Raw genomic sequence first — 12,445 nt, 5'->3', positions numbered from 1 at the left:
ATTTAGATATAAACCTTCACCAACTTACATCCTTGTAGGAGCCATAAACTTGTGTGGAGCCCTGCCGGAGCGCCTCGCCGTACAGCCGGCTGCCATTGCGCGTCTTCTTCAGAATCGTAAACAAAGATTCATCCAGCTCGGAGCCGATGTTGTAGCGTGTGCCCAGGGTTATCTTTTGGCCATCGCTGGCAAACAGATCCAGGGCAACCTCGTGGCGTTCGCCTTTAACCGTAATCCAGTTATTGTGCGGCAGCAGACTAATGCCCAGCTTCTCGGGCTCCGCCACGGTCAATAGAGCGCTGGGTCCTTTCGGCTTGTCGGACGCACTGTCGCCCTGCTGCGGCATATTGCGATCCCGCAGAAAAACTTGGGTGCGGCCCAAACGTGAGCCTGTGACGCTGCTGCTCTTCAGGTAGGCAATATTCTCATCCTCAACCTCGAGAAAGTACTGACGATTTGCCGTTATATCGTGCAGCCTGTCCATTTTGAGCTGTAGAATGCGAAAGGTGATGGTATCGCCCGCCATGATGGTCACCTCGGATGGCTCAATAATGATGTTGGCCAGCACACTGATGTACACCTCAATGGGCGGCACATGCCTGTACTCCGGCTGCGGCATGCTGACAGCCACCTTGGAGGTGCCCGTATTGATGCCCTCCAGCAAGATCATGTAGCCCTTAACGCCAGCCGCTTCGAATTTCTCCAGTGCCGGCGGCACCACATGAAACGGACTGTCCGAGAACGTAAGAAAACGCAAAGCAGGCGGCATATTGCTGCTCGATGCCGATATCTCCCAATTGAACTCAATGCCCTCCAGCGTAAAGAACTCATTGCCCTGGGAATCGAATGCGTGCAGCTCGAAAGTGGCTGGCGCCTCCTCCAAGTACAGTTGTCGCGTCGCTGTGCGCACATTCAAACGATCAATCGTATCGACTATCACATCGCAGCGGAGCGTCGCGCCGGTGGCCACCTCCTCGGCGAATACAATTGCCGTATTGCGGCGTTTCTCACGTGTCTGCACGGTAACAATCGCCTGGCTGGCGCACTCACTGAATCCACTATAAACGGGCGTAACACTTATCAAATCCTGACGCGATGAAGTCCTGAAAATGAAGGTCAAAAATATAATCAACAAATTGCAATTTTAGGTTATAAAAACCGGCGCCGGTTTCCCGGCAGACGCACCATTTGTAGCAGTTGGGATCGACAACTTCCAGCGTGAAATTGATGGATTTGTCTTGAAATATGGGCAGCAGAACGCGCGGATGATTTAATTTCGCCGATTCAACCACATTTTTTGACACAAAAATCAGTAAAAACAAATAAAATTCGCTTCTCATTTTGGCACATGTAGGCGTCCCTCTGTATGATTGCGTTGTTTGGTAGCGAACTTGTTCAACTGAACTGGTCAGCCACTAGTGGTTGCTGCAGTGAGCCAGAGCCGATTAATTTATCGATACTTTTAGCGAAAAATACTGACACAATTGTATCAGTATTTTGTGCTTATCGATAATTGGTATGCTGCCAATTTTGGCGCCAATTAAAATTGAATGCTCACAGATTTATTAATTACTAAGCGTTTTGCTTAACATAACAAAAATACAGTAATAAATTAAAATCACAACTTTGCAAATGGACCTTCATCGTCTAAAAAGACATCCAATTGCAAATTGTGCATGTTTTCTGGGTGGCATGCATACTTGCTAAAATCTTTAACGCCCACATCCAATAAAACCTCATCGTCAATAAAGAAATTGCCTGTGTATTCCTTGGCATCGCGACAAATGATTGCATATGCTGCATCCGCCATAACCTCCGGCTTACGAGCATACAACGCACCCTCCGAGCCCTGCAACATTTCCACCGCCGCCGTGTTAACAGTTGTCCGTGGCCACAGAGCATTAACGGCTACGCCTCGATCCCGAAACTCCTCGGACATGCCCAGCACACACATGGACATGCCATATTTGGCTATGGTGTAGGCGGTGTGATTCGAGAACCAATGGGGCTTCATGTTCAGTGGGGGCGATAAGTTCAAGATGTGTGGATTATCGCTTTTGAGCAGATAAGGTAAACAAGTTTTGGAACTGTGGAATTTAAGTAATCGTTAATGGGTTTTTTCCGGGCCAGATAAAGGGTTCACTTACACCAAGAACGTGCCCCTTGTGTTTATATTTTGCATCAGATCATAACGCTTCATGTCCGTCTCCAGCGTTGGGGTAATGGAAATGGCGCTCGCATTGTTTATCACAATATCTATGCCTCCGAATTTGGCGACTGCCGCTTCCACAGCCTGTTGAACCTGTTTCTCGTCGCGAACGTCAACAATGCAGGGCAAAGCTTTGCCACCTGCCCTTTCGACTGTGAATTAATATCAAGATAACAAACACTTTAAGTTAGTCCATGTCCAAGTACAAACTCCAACTGGGATACAAAGTGCATTTACGTACTCTCCTCTGCGGCCGTGTAGATAGTCCCAGGCAATTTTGGATGTGGCTCAGCTGTTTTGGCGGCAATAACAATATTAGCACCATCGCGCGCTGCTTTCAAAGCAATCGCCTTTCCAATGCCACGAGATGCGCCCGTTATGAAAAGCGTTTTACCCTGTAATTTTCTATTATCTTTTTATTTGCCATTTGTTTCGAACTCTTTAATTTGACTGCCTTACCCGGTGTTTCTCATTGTTATTGCTGGCGAGTTCTGCTAATCTGAAGAGCGCCGAAGTCCAGCGTGACCAAATCTTGTTGGTATTAATATGCCCCTTTCTGTTATCAAATTGACCAAATACCATTTTCAATTATACCAAATAACGATCTAAACATTTAAATTGAAAAATATGGCCACATTTTAAAACTGATTTATGCTATACAATTTATTTATTAAAATTACTCAACAAAATAATTAACAAAACGACCATTACAACTTTGCTAATGTGCCATCATCTTCCATAAACAAAGCTAATTTTAATTTGTGTATATTTTCTGGGTGGCAGGCATATTTATCAAAATCTTTAACCCCCGCGTCCAACAAAACCTCATCGTCAATAAAGAAGTTACCTGTATATGCTCTGGAGTCGCGACAAATTATTGCATATGCTGCATCTGCCATAACCTCTGCGTTGCGAGAATACAATTCACCCTCTGGACCATATAGCATATCAATCGCTGCAGTATGAACTTTCGTTCGAGGCCACAGAGCATTCACGGCTACGCCTCGATCCCGAAACTCCTCCGCCATGCCCAGCACACACATGGACATGCCATATTTGGCTATGGTGTAGGCGGTGTGATCAGAGAACCAATGGGGCTTCATGTTCAGAGGGGGAGATAAGTTCAAGATGTGCGGGTTATCGCTCTTCAGCAGATAAGGTAAACAAGCTTTAGAGCTGTGGAAGTTAGGTAGTTAAAAATTTACTTTAGACACGATAAATGCCACACTTACACCAAGAACGTGCCCCTTGTATTTATGTCCTGCATTAGATCATAACGCTTCATATCAGTCTTCAGTGTCGAGGTTTTTGAAATGGCGCTTGCATTGTTTATCACAATATCTATGCCTCCGAAATATGCAACTGCTGCCTCAACCGCGCGTTGAACCTGTTGCTCATTCCGTACATCCACGATACAGGGTAGCGCTTTGCCACCCGCCCTAACGACTGTTGATTAAAGTGAAGATATTATATTGTCGTACACTCCATTTAAATTGCATTTACGTACTCTCCTCTGCGGCCGTGTAGATAGTGCCAGATAATTTTGGATGTGGCTCAGCTGTTTTGGCGGCAATAACAATATTTGCTCCATCACGCGCCGCTCTCAAAGCAATTGCCTTTCCAATGCCACGAGATGCGCCCGTAATGAAGAGCGTTTTACCCTGTAACTTTCTAATATACTTTTATATTTATTTACTTAATTTTCCAAGTCTAGCAATTCTTACCCAGCGTTTACCATTGTTGACAGTCCTTGGCTGGAGTGCAGTGTGGCCAGCTCGGTGTATTTAACAGAGCCATAACAGAATACTAACAGAGTTGGTGTAAAGTTTTACAGCCGGTAGCAACTTGTTGCAGTTAAGAGATGATGGACAATGTAATTTCCTTGTCACAGTGGCAACTATGTTAGTCAAAAAAAAAGAGGGATTCCCCATTGGCCATAACATTTGGAATATCTATTAATATCTGTATCGATTCGTTCATGGATTATTAAGCTTATTATCTATTTTCAGGGCCAACAAAATTATATTGTTCGCACTTTCATTACACAGCAATGATTGTTGTTTTATGTTGCTAAGTTTGTCTTTATAGATATATAAATCAAAAATTCATCTAGTTTCAAATTCATCTGACTACTTATTTAACATACACTTGAAAATTGAAAAACAAATACGATAGTTTAACCATCTGGCAAGGCTTGTGCACCATTTTCCAACACTTAAGGCGCAGAATGTTTGGACTGCTGCGTTCCCAATTCCTGTATAATGTGAGCATATTAAAACGCAGAATGGCCTACTATGCAGTTGCACATGGACGACAGGTTGGCATTTATGATAGCTGGGCGCAATGTCAGCAACAGGTAAACGGCTTCAAGGGAGCCATTTACAAGAAGTTCAACACGCGCCAAGAGGCGGAGCAATTTATAAATCCTCCAATGTATCAAGTTGCTGCCAATGGGGTTCCTCGACAGGAGCATCAGCAGAATCGGCATGAGGCAAAGCCCAAAGATTTTTGGCCCGAAGATGTTGTCGAACAACAAGAGGTCACGGACGAAGACCTGGCAAGTAGAGAACGCAACAGCTGATTTCCTTCAATACTAATTTCTATGCTTATCAGGCAGGAGTCATGGAGGAGGTGGAAGGACTGCCCACACAGTCCGGCAGCCGCAAACGCAAAGCACAAACTAATAGTTCTGGTAATTACAAAATTCCGCGGCACATGTCGAATGCGGACGAGCCGGTTGCACTCAAAAAATTTGGTGCCTTTGAGTTTACAATGAATGCCGAAGGCTATGTGATTGTGTATACGGATGGATCATGCCTCGGCAATGGTCGAAAGGACGCATGCGCCGGCTTCGGCGTCTATTTTGGCGACAATCATCAATTGTGAGTGTAGAGCTAAGAGTTTGCATATCGAGTCTTATTTCCCACTTCATCTTTCTTTCAGAAACGCTGCGAAACCCGTGCTGGGGCGGGTGACCAACAATGTGGGTGAAATACAGGCTGCCATATATGCAATTAAAACAGCATTGGATTTGGGCATAACAAAGCTCAGCATCAACACAGATTCGCAGTTCTTGATCAATTCAATAACGAAATGGGTGCCAGGCTGGAAGAAGCGCGGTTGGCGCTTACCCAGTATGGAACCTGTTAAAAATGTCGTTGATTTCAAAGAATTGGACGAGCTCTTGCAAAAGAACGAAGTTCAAGTAAACTGGGTTCGTCTTATCAACTATATTAACTATTATTCCTCAATTATTGCTCGTTTCTCTTTTCAAGAACTACGTCGAGGCGCATAAAGGCATTAAGGGTAATGAAATGGCTGATAAACTGGCACGACAGGGCTCGCAATTATACAAAGAATTAAATTTCAAAAATTAAAAGACTATAAAGAATTAAATTAGATTTTAAATTAAGTTTATGCCTTAAGTTGGCAACACACAAAAATTGACGATTCGCGCTTAAGATAGTTGGCAACTCTGTGTGCTATGCATTTGGCTGACGGCAAGAAACTAATGAATACTTTTTGCACTTATTTTAAGAAAACACAATGAAATGTTTTACAACCAAATGGAATGCCTATTTTCGTTACAATTAAATTACAGAAATGTATGGAATTTATAAATTTGGTGTTTTCTGTGCTTCAAATTACGCGCGGTATTTTGCTTAAGGTTGCCATACAAAAATTGACAATTCGTGTTGTGACAAGCTGGCAACTCTGTGTGCATTGACATTTGGCTATAGTAAACAAAAATAATAAATGTCCACTGTTTTTTAATTTATAACCATGAAATGCTTTATAAATGCAGCGTTTGTTATAGTTAATTTAATTGCCGCATTATTTTTAAGCGGAGTATGCTGTTTTCTGCAGCAGCAAGCCACTGTGCGTATTGAAATGGACGAAGCCGGCATGCACAGGTTTGTACAAAAATCAAATGTTATTTAAAGTGTTGAATTTATATGTTCTTCAATTAGAAAACTAAAGTACACCGTACAGTTTGAGAAAACACTCGCGGGCTCGAATTGTGAGTATATGCTGGCTCAACCTCTGCCTGCAGCAGTTTATGTCAGCACCGATGAGCTGGACGGCCTGCAACGCTTAAAAATGGTGAGCAGCAATACAAATGGGTTAACACAGAGTGCTCTAAGCGGGAGTACCCGACTAGCAGATACCCTGAAGCCAGCGCCGAGGTGACACTACAAAACATATACGAACATCCACACACTCCACTTGCAGTACAGTCTACGCTTCTCGTATCCCTTCTCTATGGAATATTCATTCTCGATTCCCTTCGAAGCTTATTGTCCGATCTTAAGGGAACTGACAGATCTTAAATATAGTATTCAAATGTGTGTGTGGATACCAGAGCCCAATGCTATATCTCCAAATATGTGATGATGGGAGAAAGGTATACAAAAAGTGCATATTCTGCGAGTGCAGAAGAGTAGGCGAGGGAGAAGGAAAGCCTCGGAGATCGACATGTTCTACATAGCTTCTTGGCTAGATGGACTCGGCTGTCCATGCTGATTAAGGATGTATACACTTTATGGGGTCGGAGAAGCCAACTTCTGCATGTTACATACATTTGCACAAAGCTCTCAAACACTTTACCCTCATTATCAATAAGTTCAGGGTATAAAAACCTTCTAAAACAGAAAACAGACTTAATTTCATCTTGTTGCTTTGCAGCTGAACGCAGTGTATCCGAAATTCGTGGACGTTGAAATCATCACCGAAAAGGCTGAACCATTTTCGGTGCTATTGCGAGGAACGCCAAAGATTACGGATACCCTAACACTGCCCATTCATTTTCGCTATCACGCGGCGAGCCGCAAGTAGTAAGTCGTCTATACATATAAATATATATATATATATATATAATATATATACAATAATACGTTCCGCCTTGCAGCACCTCGGCCTCAGTGGTAATAGGCACGCCCCAACTTTATCTGAGCTGTCCAATGGGCGATAAGGAACTCATTGACACTGAGCTACTAGATGGACCAGATAAGTTCTACTGCCTTGACGAGCAGAAAACAGATTTTGAAGTGCAACCCAGACAGTTGACAGCTGATAATTGCAGCTGGCGGCGAGTTAAGGCGGATTTTCGGACAGAGAGACCGCTGCAGGCCGAGATACCCGTGGGCGATGCGAATGGCTATACATTTGTTCTTTATGCCACAATTGCCCTGACCTGGACGGCGTCCATTTGGACAATACTGAGCACGCGTTCGGTAGCTCGTCGCATCAATGATGAATTAACGGAACAGCATTTGCAGCTGCAGCAAGCGGGCAAAGATGATTAACAGCGATTCCATCAGATTACGAAAGGATCTCGGCGTGAAGAAAATCATAAAATAAGATTCGGGTGATAAACCCCTCGCCAGACTAGACATTATGCCATATTTGTATATAATTAGGGTTGTGAGTGCACTCGTGCAGTCGTAGAGATAAACTGGAAGGCGGGTCCAATAAATGCCACGAAATACTGTTTCCACAGACAAGGCCTTATGGTGTTTAAGCAATATCTTGTGATTTCCTATTGTATATGTTTATGCGTGTATTTAGAGTACATTAAACTTTGGATGCTTTATACTAGGTTTATGAAATAAATGTTTCTAAACTTATCTGTCTATACTGCGCATCTAGAAGTTAATTCTCTTCCCGTTGAAGAACTGCCAGGTTATGGCATTGTTTTTCTGCAATTGCATTGTTTATGTCAAGTTGTTATCTGCCCGAGGTTTCCTTCTAAATAGCTTTCACCTGAATTTGCTGGTAATCTGACTTTATAATCAATTGTCCCAATCTCGAATCTCCTATTCTCTTTATAATACCTATCATATCTAGTTTTAGGTTGTTTTCTGGTCTGAGATTTAATCAGCTTGTGAGGACTTTCTCTTTGGTCATAAAACATGCAGATATAGTTGATTATAAACTTATAACAAATTACCCGGCGTTGCCAGGGTCAAATGTGGTATCAAAATCTTTAGTAAAATTCAAACTTACTTTAGATATATGTACATAAACCAGCTTAAATTGTATTTTATATTTCTTTGTTTTGTAATTAATAAATTAAACTTAAATACGCCGATGTATTTAAACCGGCGACTTTCCAACTGTTAGTCCGACGCTCGAAGACCTATCACAAAATGAATTTATACTAATCTTAACTTAAGCTTATTTAACTTTATAACTATCTTTGGCTTTCTGAGAGTACAACTCAAAACCGATCATCCTTGCGGTCCATCGGGGCTTTGGTTCTGGAGTCCAACTGTAGGTTGTTGCGTAGAGTCGTTGTGCTGGACACGCTGGGTGGATCGTTCCAGGGCTGCACCGTGGCCTTGCCCAGGAGCACGAAGAGCGCATTGCACAGCAGATAGATGCCGCCGGTGATGAAGAAAACGACCCGCCATTGGGTGGGATCCTCTTCATCCGTGAGAATGCCGCCCACAACCAAAGGCGCCACAATCGATGTCACGCCGGCTAGGCCATTTGTGACGCCCATCATGGGCCCGGCAAAGTTTGGCGACAAGTCCATGTGATTGACGAGATAGCCGCAAAAGCAGGCGGCATTGATGCCCACGGCCAGGGTGAGCAGGACAATGGCTCCGGTCTTCTCGTCGGCGGTCATGTAGCCCAGACCAATTAGGCAGCCCATGGGCACCCACTGGCCAATCGAGTTGAACAACTTACGTGCCGTGGTTACCGTAATGCTGCCACGATTGATAAGCAGATCGGAAATGGGACTGACCACAAAGCATAGCACACCCATGGCAAAGTAGGGCAACGAGGAGAGCAGCGCATTCGATTTGACATTTAATTTTAGGACTTTGCTCATATAAGTCGGCATCTCCGTGAGCAGCGTGTAGAAGCCCCAGGTGAAGCCGCAATGGGCGGCCAGCAGGCCATAGAAGGCCGACGACGTAAAGATGGACATCCAAGGCACAGGCAAGGACTGCAGTATATTGATCGCAACAGTTAAAGACAATTATAATTAGCTAGGAGCTGCGAGCCCTGCATCGAGTCAATCAATTTCGAACAATTTGGTCGTTTGAGCAAGTTCGAGTTGCAGTTGCATTGCCCGTTAGCTCGAACATGTTGTAAGTCGAACTTTGTTTGAATGAATGTTTGTGCTCGAAACTCGTAACCGATTCTGGGCTCAACTAGAAACATGGATGGGACTCACCTGACCGCTGTTGTTGCTGCCCGTCAGACTTTCGATGTACTCCCGTTCGATTTTGCTGATGCTGCGCGATGTGGCCGGCTCGTTGGCGCCCTGCCAGAGGAAGAGCAGCGCCCACGCCAGACTAAGTCCGCCGGAAATGTAAAAGAGTCCCGGCCAGCCCATGCTGGACTCGAATATGTCGCCACTGCTAACCAGAATGACCGCCGTGCCGAACTGTGCCCCCGAATAGATGCCGGTCGTGAGAAAGCCGCGCTCTGTGCGCGGAACCCACTTGGACAAAAGTGTGTGGACACACGGATAAACACTGCCCTGGACCAGGCCCGTCAGCACGCGCAGCACACAGATATCGATCCAGCCACCCTCGGCGGCCAGGGGATGAAAGAAGCACAAGATGCCGCCCACGGCTGTGGCCAAGGTAATCACATATTTGGCGCCAAAACGTTTGGCCAACAGACCTGTAAATTGAGATTGAAGTTGAGTTCATGCTTCTATCATTAGAAGATTATCAAAGCTTTAACTGGTTGAGAATTGCAAGAGAAGTGTGAATTAATGAGGAACCTAACGCTTCTATCAATAACAGATTGTCGAAGCTTTAACTGGTTGAGAATTGCAAGAGAAGTGTAAATTAATGAGGAACCTCACGCATCTATAATTAGCATATTGTCAAAGCTTTAACTGGTTGGGAATTGCAAGAGAAGTGTGAATTAATAAAGAATCTCAGGCCTCTATCATTAGAAGATTATCAAAGCTTTAACTGGTTGAGAATTGCAAGAGAAGTGTGAATTAATGAGGAACCTAACGCTTCTATAATTAGCATATTGTCAAAGCTTTAACTGGTTGGGAATTGCAAGAGAAGTGTGAGTTAATGAAGAACCTCACGCTTCTATCATTAGAAGATTATCAAAGCTTTAACTGGTTGAGAATTGCAAGAGAAGTGTGAATTAATGAAGAGCCTCACGCTTCTATCAATAACAGATTGTCACAGCTTTAACTGGTTGGGAATTACAAGAGAAGTGTGAATTAATGAGGAGCCTCACGCATCTATGATTAGCATATTGTCAAAGCTTTAACTGGTTGGGAATTACAAGCTAAGAAACAATTGCTGAGTGACTGGCAGAGTCTGTGTGCTTCACCCCGGGACAACAATTGTGTTCGCGTCTATTAACTAACTATTGGCTAATTGATTTTCTCACCTGACGGCACTTGGGATAGCACATAGCCCCAGAAAAAGCTGCTCAGAATGAGGGACTTCTCCGCTAGATCCCAATCGTAATACGGAGCACCGGCTGTTGATTGAGTCATGGGCACAATCGCAGCGGAGATGTTTACGCGCTGAAAGTAATTGATCATCATGCCCACAAACAGCAGAATCGCCTGCCCGTGACGTGCTCCAATTCTGCTGGCTATAAAGATAAAAGAAAATATGATTAAGAAAATAAATATATGTATATTCAGCTAAAGTGGTTTACTAGCTAAGTATCCCAGCTGGGCGCTAATCAGGAGCGGAGTCCTTTCGCTAGCTCTGAGATAGACCATGTTGCAGCGGCTCGGGGCTTAGGTTTATGAATGCAAATGTTTGCGATAATTGTTCAATTATATTCTAGGATTATTTGTAAGCTAGTTCAAGTGCGCTCTGATAGTAAACGAGACGCTTATTTACTTTTTTTTTTTTTAACAAGTATTGTGTCATTATCATTAACACATGCCGATGCGAAAAACAAAAGGCGAAATCCGTCTCAATGGAAAAGTTTAACGGCGCCAGTGGCGTGCACAAAGGGGGACCGGGGGGGGCCATAAATTCCATTACCGTTACATATTTCAAACATAACCTCAAAAATGAATAAAATCAACTTAATCATTTAAACAAATGATTAAATACTTGACAAACAGGCGCGCTAATCACAAAAGCAAATGTTTAATTGTGATAAACGAATCGCGTATTCAAAAACGAATTACTTATCTTGGCGGCGATGTCACATTTATGAGATATATAGCATTTATTAAAACCTTACGCGATTTTACAGATACTCTAAAATACAGCCCAGATAATATCCAGACGAGTCGAGTATTCTGCAGAGTCTCTTATAAAGCTCTCAACTTTTATAAGACGATCGTTCCGTCTCTCTCCCTCTCTCTCTCTCTCTCTCTATTTGTATATTTATAAGACAAACTGATAATTAATGGAATATGCGACAATTTTCCGTGTTGCCGGGCTTCGAGTACTTGAGTATCAATAACCTCTTCGAGCTGATTGCAAAAGCTCTTTGGAGGAGCAACTCCGCCGAGCTCTAGATTGACTATCTATCGCGAAATTGAATTAAAAAAAAAACACTATTTATAAATTAGTGATATCAATAATCATGTATAAATCAACCCGTTTTCTAATCAATTAGAAGGTGTCTCGAGAAATTCACTTGAAGTCCACAGATATCAATTTCAATTTTTCCGCCTTCTAATCAAAGATTTGAAATTAACAGCTATCAAAAGAAATTGTTCTGCTTTAACTAATTCTCCTGTTAATTTGACATTCACAGCTTAAGAACTTGAAATAAACAAAAGTCCACTTACGTTTTGTTGGCCTGTCCGCTGCGTTGCTATCGAAACCCATGGCTAAGATTAATTTTTTTTAAATTGTTTATAATCGTACTTGTATTTTTTTTTTTGGTCTTTAACTCTTGTAGGAACTTGTTCGATTGTTGTTCGGCGACTAAAACGTGAAATGCCTTCAGCGGGGCCTTTTATACCGGCTGCAAGAATCCATTTGCTCTGATTATCTGCGATTTGAGATAGCCGCCAGTTGTGTGGCCTTTAATGTTAGTCATTATCGTGTTTGGTTGCAGTCGTAAATACTAATAAACCACTAACAAATTGCGATTTATCTAATTAGCAATATAGTTTAAATATATATAGTGTGTGAGAGACATAAATATATATTTTACTGAATTTAATTTATGTATTATCCGCTTTATTCGCTTATCAATTTGTTTTTGTTGAGTATGCACACAGTAAATTTGGTATTGTAACGTCTAGTCTTATCTCTAGAGTATAAC

General features: G+C 42.9%; 5 protein-coding genes across 6 annotated transcripts in view; 2 read left to right on the top strand and 3 right to left on the bottom strand.

Annotated features, from left to right (window-relative positions):
• Nucleotides 1-1,402, bottom strand: part of Gp210 (nucleoporin 210) — a 29,623-nt gene extending 28,221 nt beyond the window's left edge. The window contains exons 1-2 of the mRNA XM_064691656.1: nucleotides 1,186-1,402; nucleotides 29-1,103 (exon numbers count right to left, since the gene is read on the bottom strand). Coding sequence (XP_064547726.1) covers nucleotides 29-1,103; nucleotides 1,186-1,340 — 1,230 coding nt within the window. The 5' untranslated portion in view covers nucleotides 1,341-1,402. The remainder of the gene's footprint in view (nucleotides 1-28; nucleotides 1,104-1,185) is intronic.
• Nucleotides 1,403-1,540: 138 nt separating this feature from the next.
• LOC135434907 (hydroxysteroid dehydrogenase-like protein 2) lies at nucleotides 1,541-3,962 on the bottom strand. Of its 2 annotated transcripts, none has more exons than XM_064691660.1 (4): nucleotides 3,934-3,962; nucleotides 3,717-3,880; nucleotides 2,148-2,361; nucleotides 1,541-2,087 (listed from the first exon to the last, which is right to left on the bottom strand). In XM_064691660.1, the coding sequence occupies exons 1-4, from the start codon at nucleotides 3,945-3,947 to the stop codon at nucleotides 1,619-1,621; spliced, it is 861 nt and encodes a 286-aa protein (XP_064547730.1). In that variant the 5' UTR covers nucleotides 3,948-3,962; the 3' UTR covers nucleotides 1,541-1,618. The 2 variants fall into 2 exon arrangements, with proteins under 2 accessions (XP_064547730.1, XP_064547729.1); XM_064691659.1 differs by lacking the exons at nucleotides 3,717-3,880; nucleotides 3,934-3,962 and adding exons at nucleotides 2,451-2,614; nucleotides 2,669-2,819.
• Nucleotides 3,963-4,307: 345 nt separating this feature from the next.
• On the top strand, nucleotides 4,308-5,621 carry rnh1 (ribonuclease H1). Its single transcript, XM_064691658.1, has 4 exons — nucleotides 4,308-4,770; nucleotides 4,827-5,091; nucleotides 5,153-5,423; nucleotides 5,485-5,621. Exons 1-4 carry the CDS (start codon nucleotides 4,437-4,439, stop codon nucleotides 5,584-5,586), a joined length of 972 nt encoding a protein of 323 aa, XP_064547728.1. The 5' UTR covers nucleotides 4,308-4,436; the 3' UTR covers nucleotides 5,587-5,621.
• A 322-nt stretch (nucleotides 5,622-5,943) lies between these two features.
• On the top strand, nucleotides 5,944-7,534 carry PIG-X (Phosphatidylinositol glycan anchor biosynthesis class X). Its single transcript, XM_064691750.1, has 4 exons — nucleotides 5,944-6,123; nucleotides 6,181-6,313; nucleotides 6,896-7,044; nucleotides 7,119-7,534. Exons 1-4 carry the CDS (start codon nucleotides 5,993-5,995, stop codon nucleotides 7,513-7,515), a joined length of 810 nt encoding a protein of 269 aa, XP_064547820.1. The 5' UTR covers nucleotides 5,944-5,992; the 3' UTR covers nucleotides 7,516-7,534.
• A 759-nt stretch (nucleotides 7,535-8,293) lies between these two features.
• MFS12 (Major Facilitator Superfamily Transporter 12) lies at nucleotides 8,294-12,107 on the bottom strand. Its single transcript, XM_064691726.1, has 4 exons — nucleotides 11,964-12,107; nucleotides 10,589-10,798; nucleotides 9,396-9,850; nucleotides 8,294-9,164 (listed from the first exon to the last, which is right to left on the bottom strand). Exons 1-4 carry the CDS (start codon nucleotides 12,001-12,003, stop codon nucleotides 8,430-8,432), a joined length of 1,440 nt encoding a protein of 479 aa, XP_064547796.1. The 5' UTR covers nucleotides 12,004-12,107; the 3' UTR covers nucleotides 8,294-8,429.
• Nucleotides 12,108-12,445: the final 338 nt, after the last annotated feature.

Source organism: Drosophila montana, unplaced genomic scaffold (assembly GCF_035044405.1).
Source record: "Drosophila montana isolate Dmon_TW-CO22-7 unplaced genomic scaffold, ASM3504440v1 contig_3468_1, whole genome shotgun sequence".
In the NCBI taxonomy this organism is placed as follows: domain Eukaryota; kingdom Metazoa; phylum Arthropoda; class Insecta; order Diptera; family Drosophilidae; genus Drosophila; species Drosophila montana.
The sequence above is the reverse complement of the archived record's forward strand: the minus strand, read 5'-3'. Positions and strand labels throughout refer to the sequence as shown.

Coding starts and splice junctions, on each gene's coding strand:
- LOC135434907 (XM_064691660.1), bottom strand. Junction 2,362..3,716: donor CTACACGGCCGCAGAGGAGA/GTACGTAAATGC, acceptor ATTAATTCACAG/TCGAAAGGGCAGGTGGCAAA. Junction 2,088..2,147: donor ACAAGGGGCACGTTCTTGGT/GTAAGTGAACCC, acceptor TAAATTCCACAG/TTCCAAAACTTGTTTACCTT.
- rnh1 (XM_064691658.1), top strand. CDS start 4,437: ATGTTTGGACTGCTGCGTTCCCAATTCCTGTATAATGTGAGCATATTA. Junction 4,771..4,826: donor CACGGACGAAGACCTGGCAA/GTAGAGAACGCA, acceptor CTTATCAGGCAG/GAGTCATGGAGGAGGTGGAA. Junction 5,424..5,484: donor ACGAAGTTCAAGTAAACTGG/GTTCGTCTTATC, acceptor TCTCTTTTCAAG/AACTACGTCGAGGCGCATAA.
- PIG-X (XM_064691750.1), top strand. CDS start 5,993: ATGAAATGCTTTATAAATGCAGCGTTTGTTATAGTTAATTTAATTGCC. Junction 6,124..6,180: donor GACGAAGCCGGCATGCACAG/GTTTGTACAAAA, acceptor TTCTTCAATTAG/AAAACTAAAGTACACCGTAC. Junction 6,314..6,895: donor GCCTGCAACGCTTAAAAATG/GTGAGCAGCAAT, acceptor GTTGCTTTGCAG/CTGAACGCAGTGTATCCGAA.
- MFS12 (XM_064691726.1), bottom strand. CDS start 12,003: ATGGGTTTCGATAGCAACGCAGCGGACAGGCCAACAAAAC. Junction 10,799..11,963: donor AGCGGACAGGCCAACAAAAC/GTAAGTGGACTT, acceptor TTATCTTTATAG/CCAGCAGAATTGGAGCACGT. Junction 9,851..10,588: donor GCTATCCCAAGTGCCGTCAG/GTGAGAAAATCA, acceptor CTCAATTTACAG/GTCTGTTGGCCAAACGTTTT.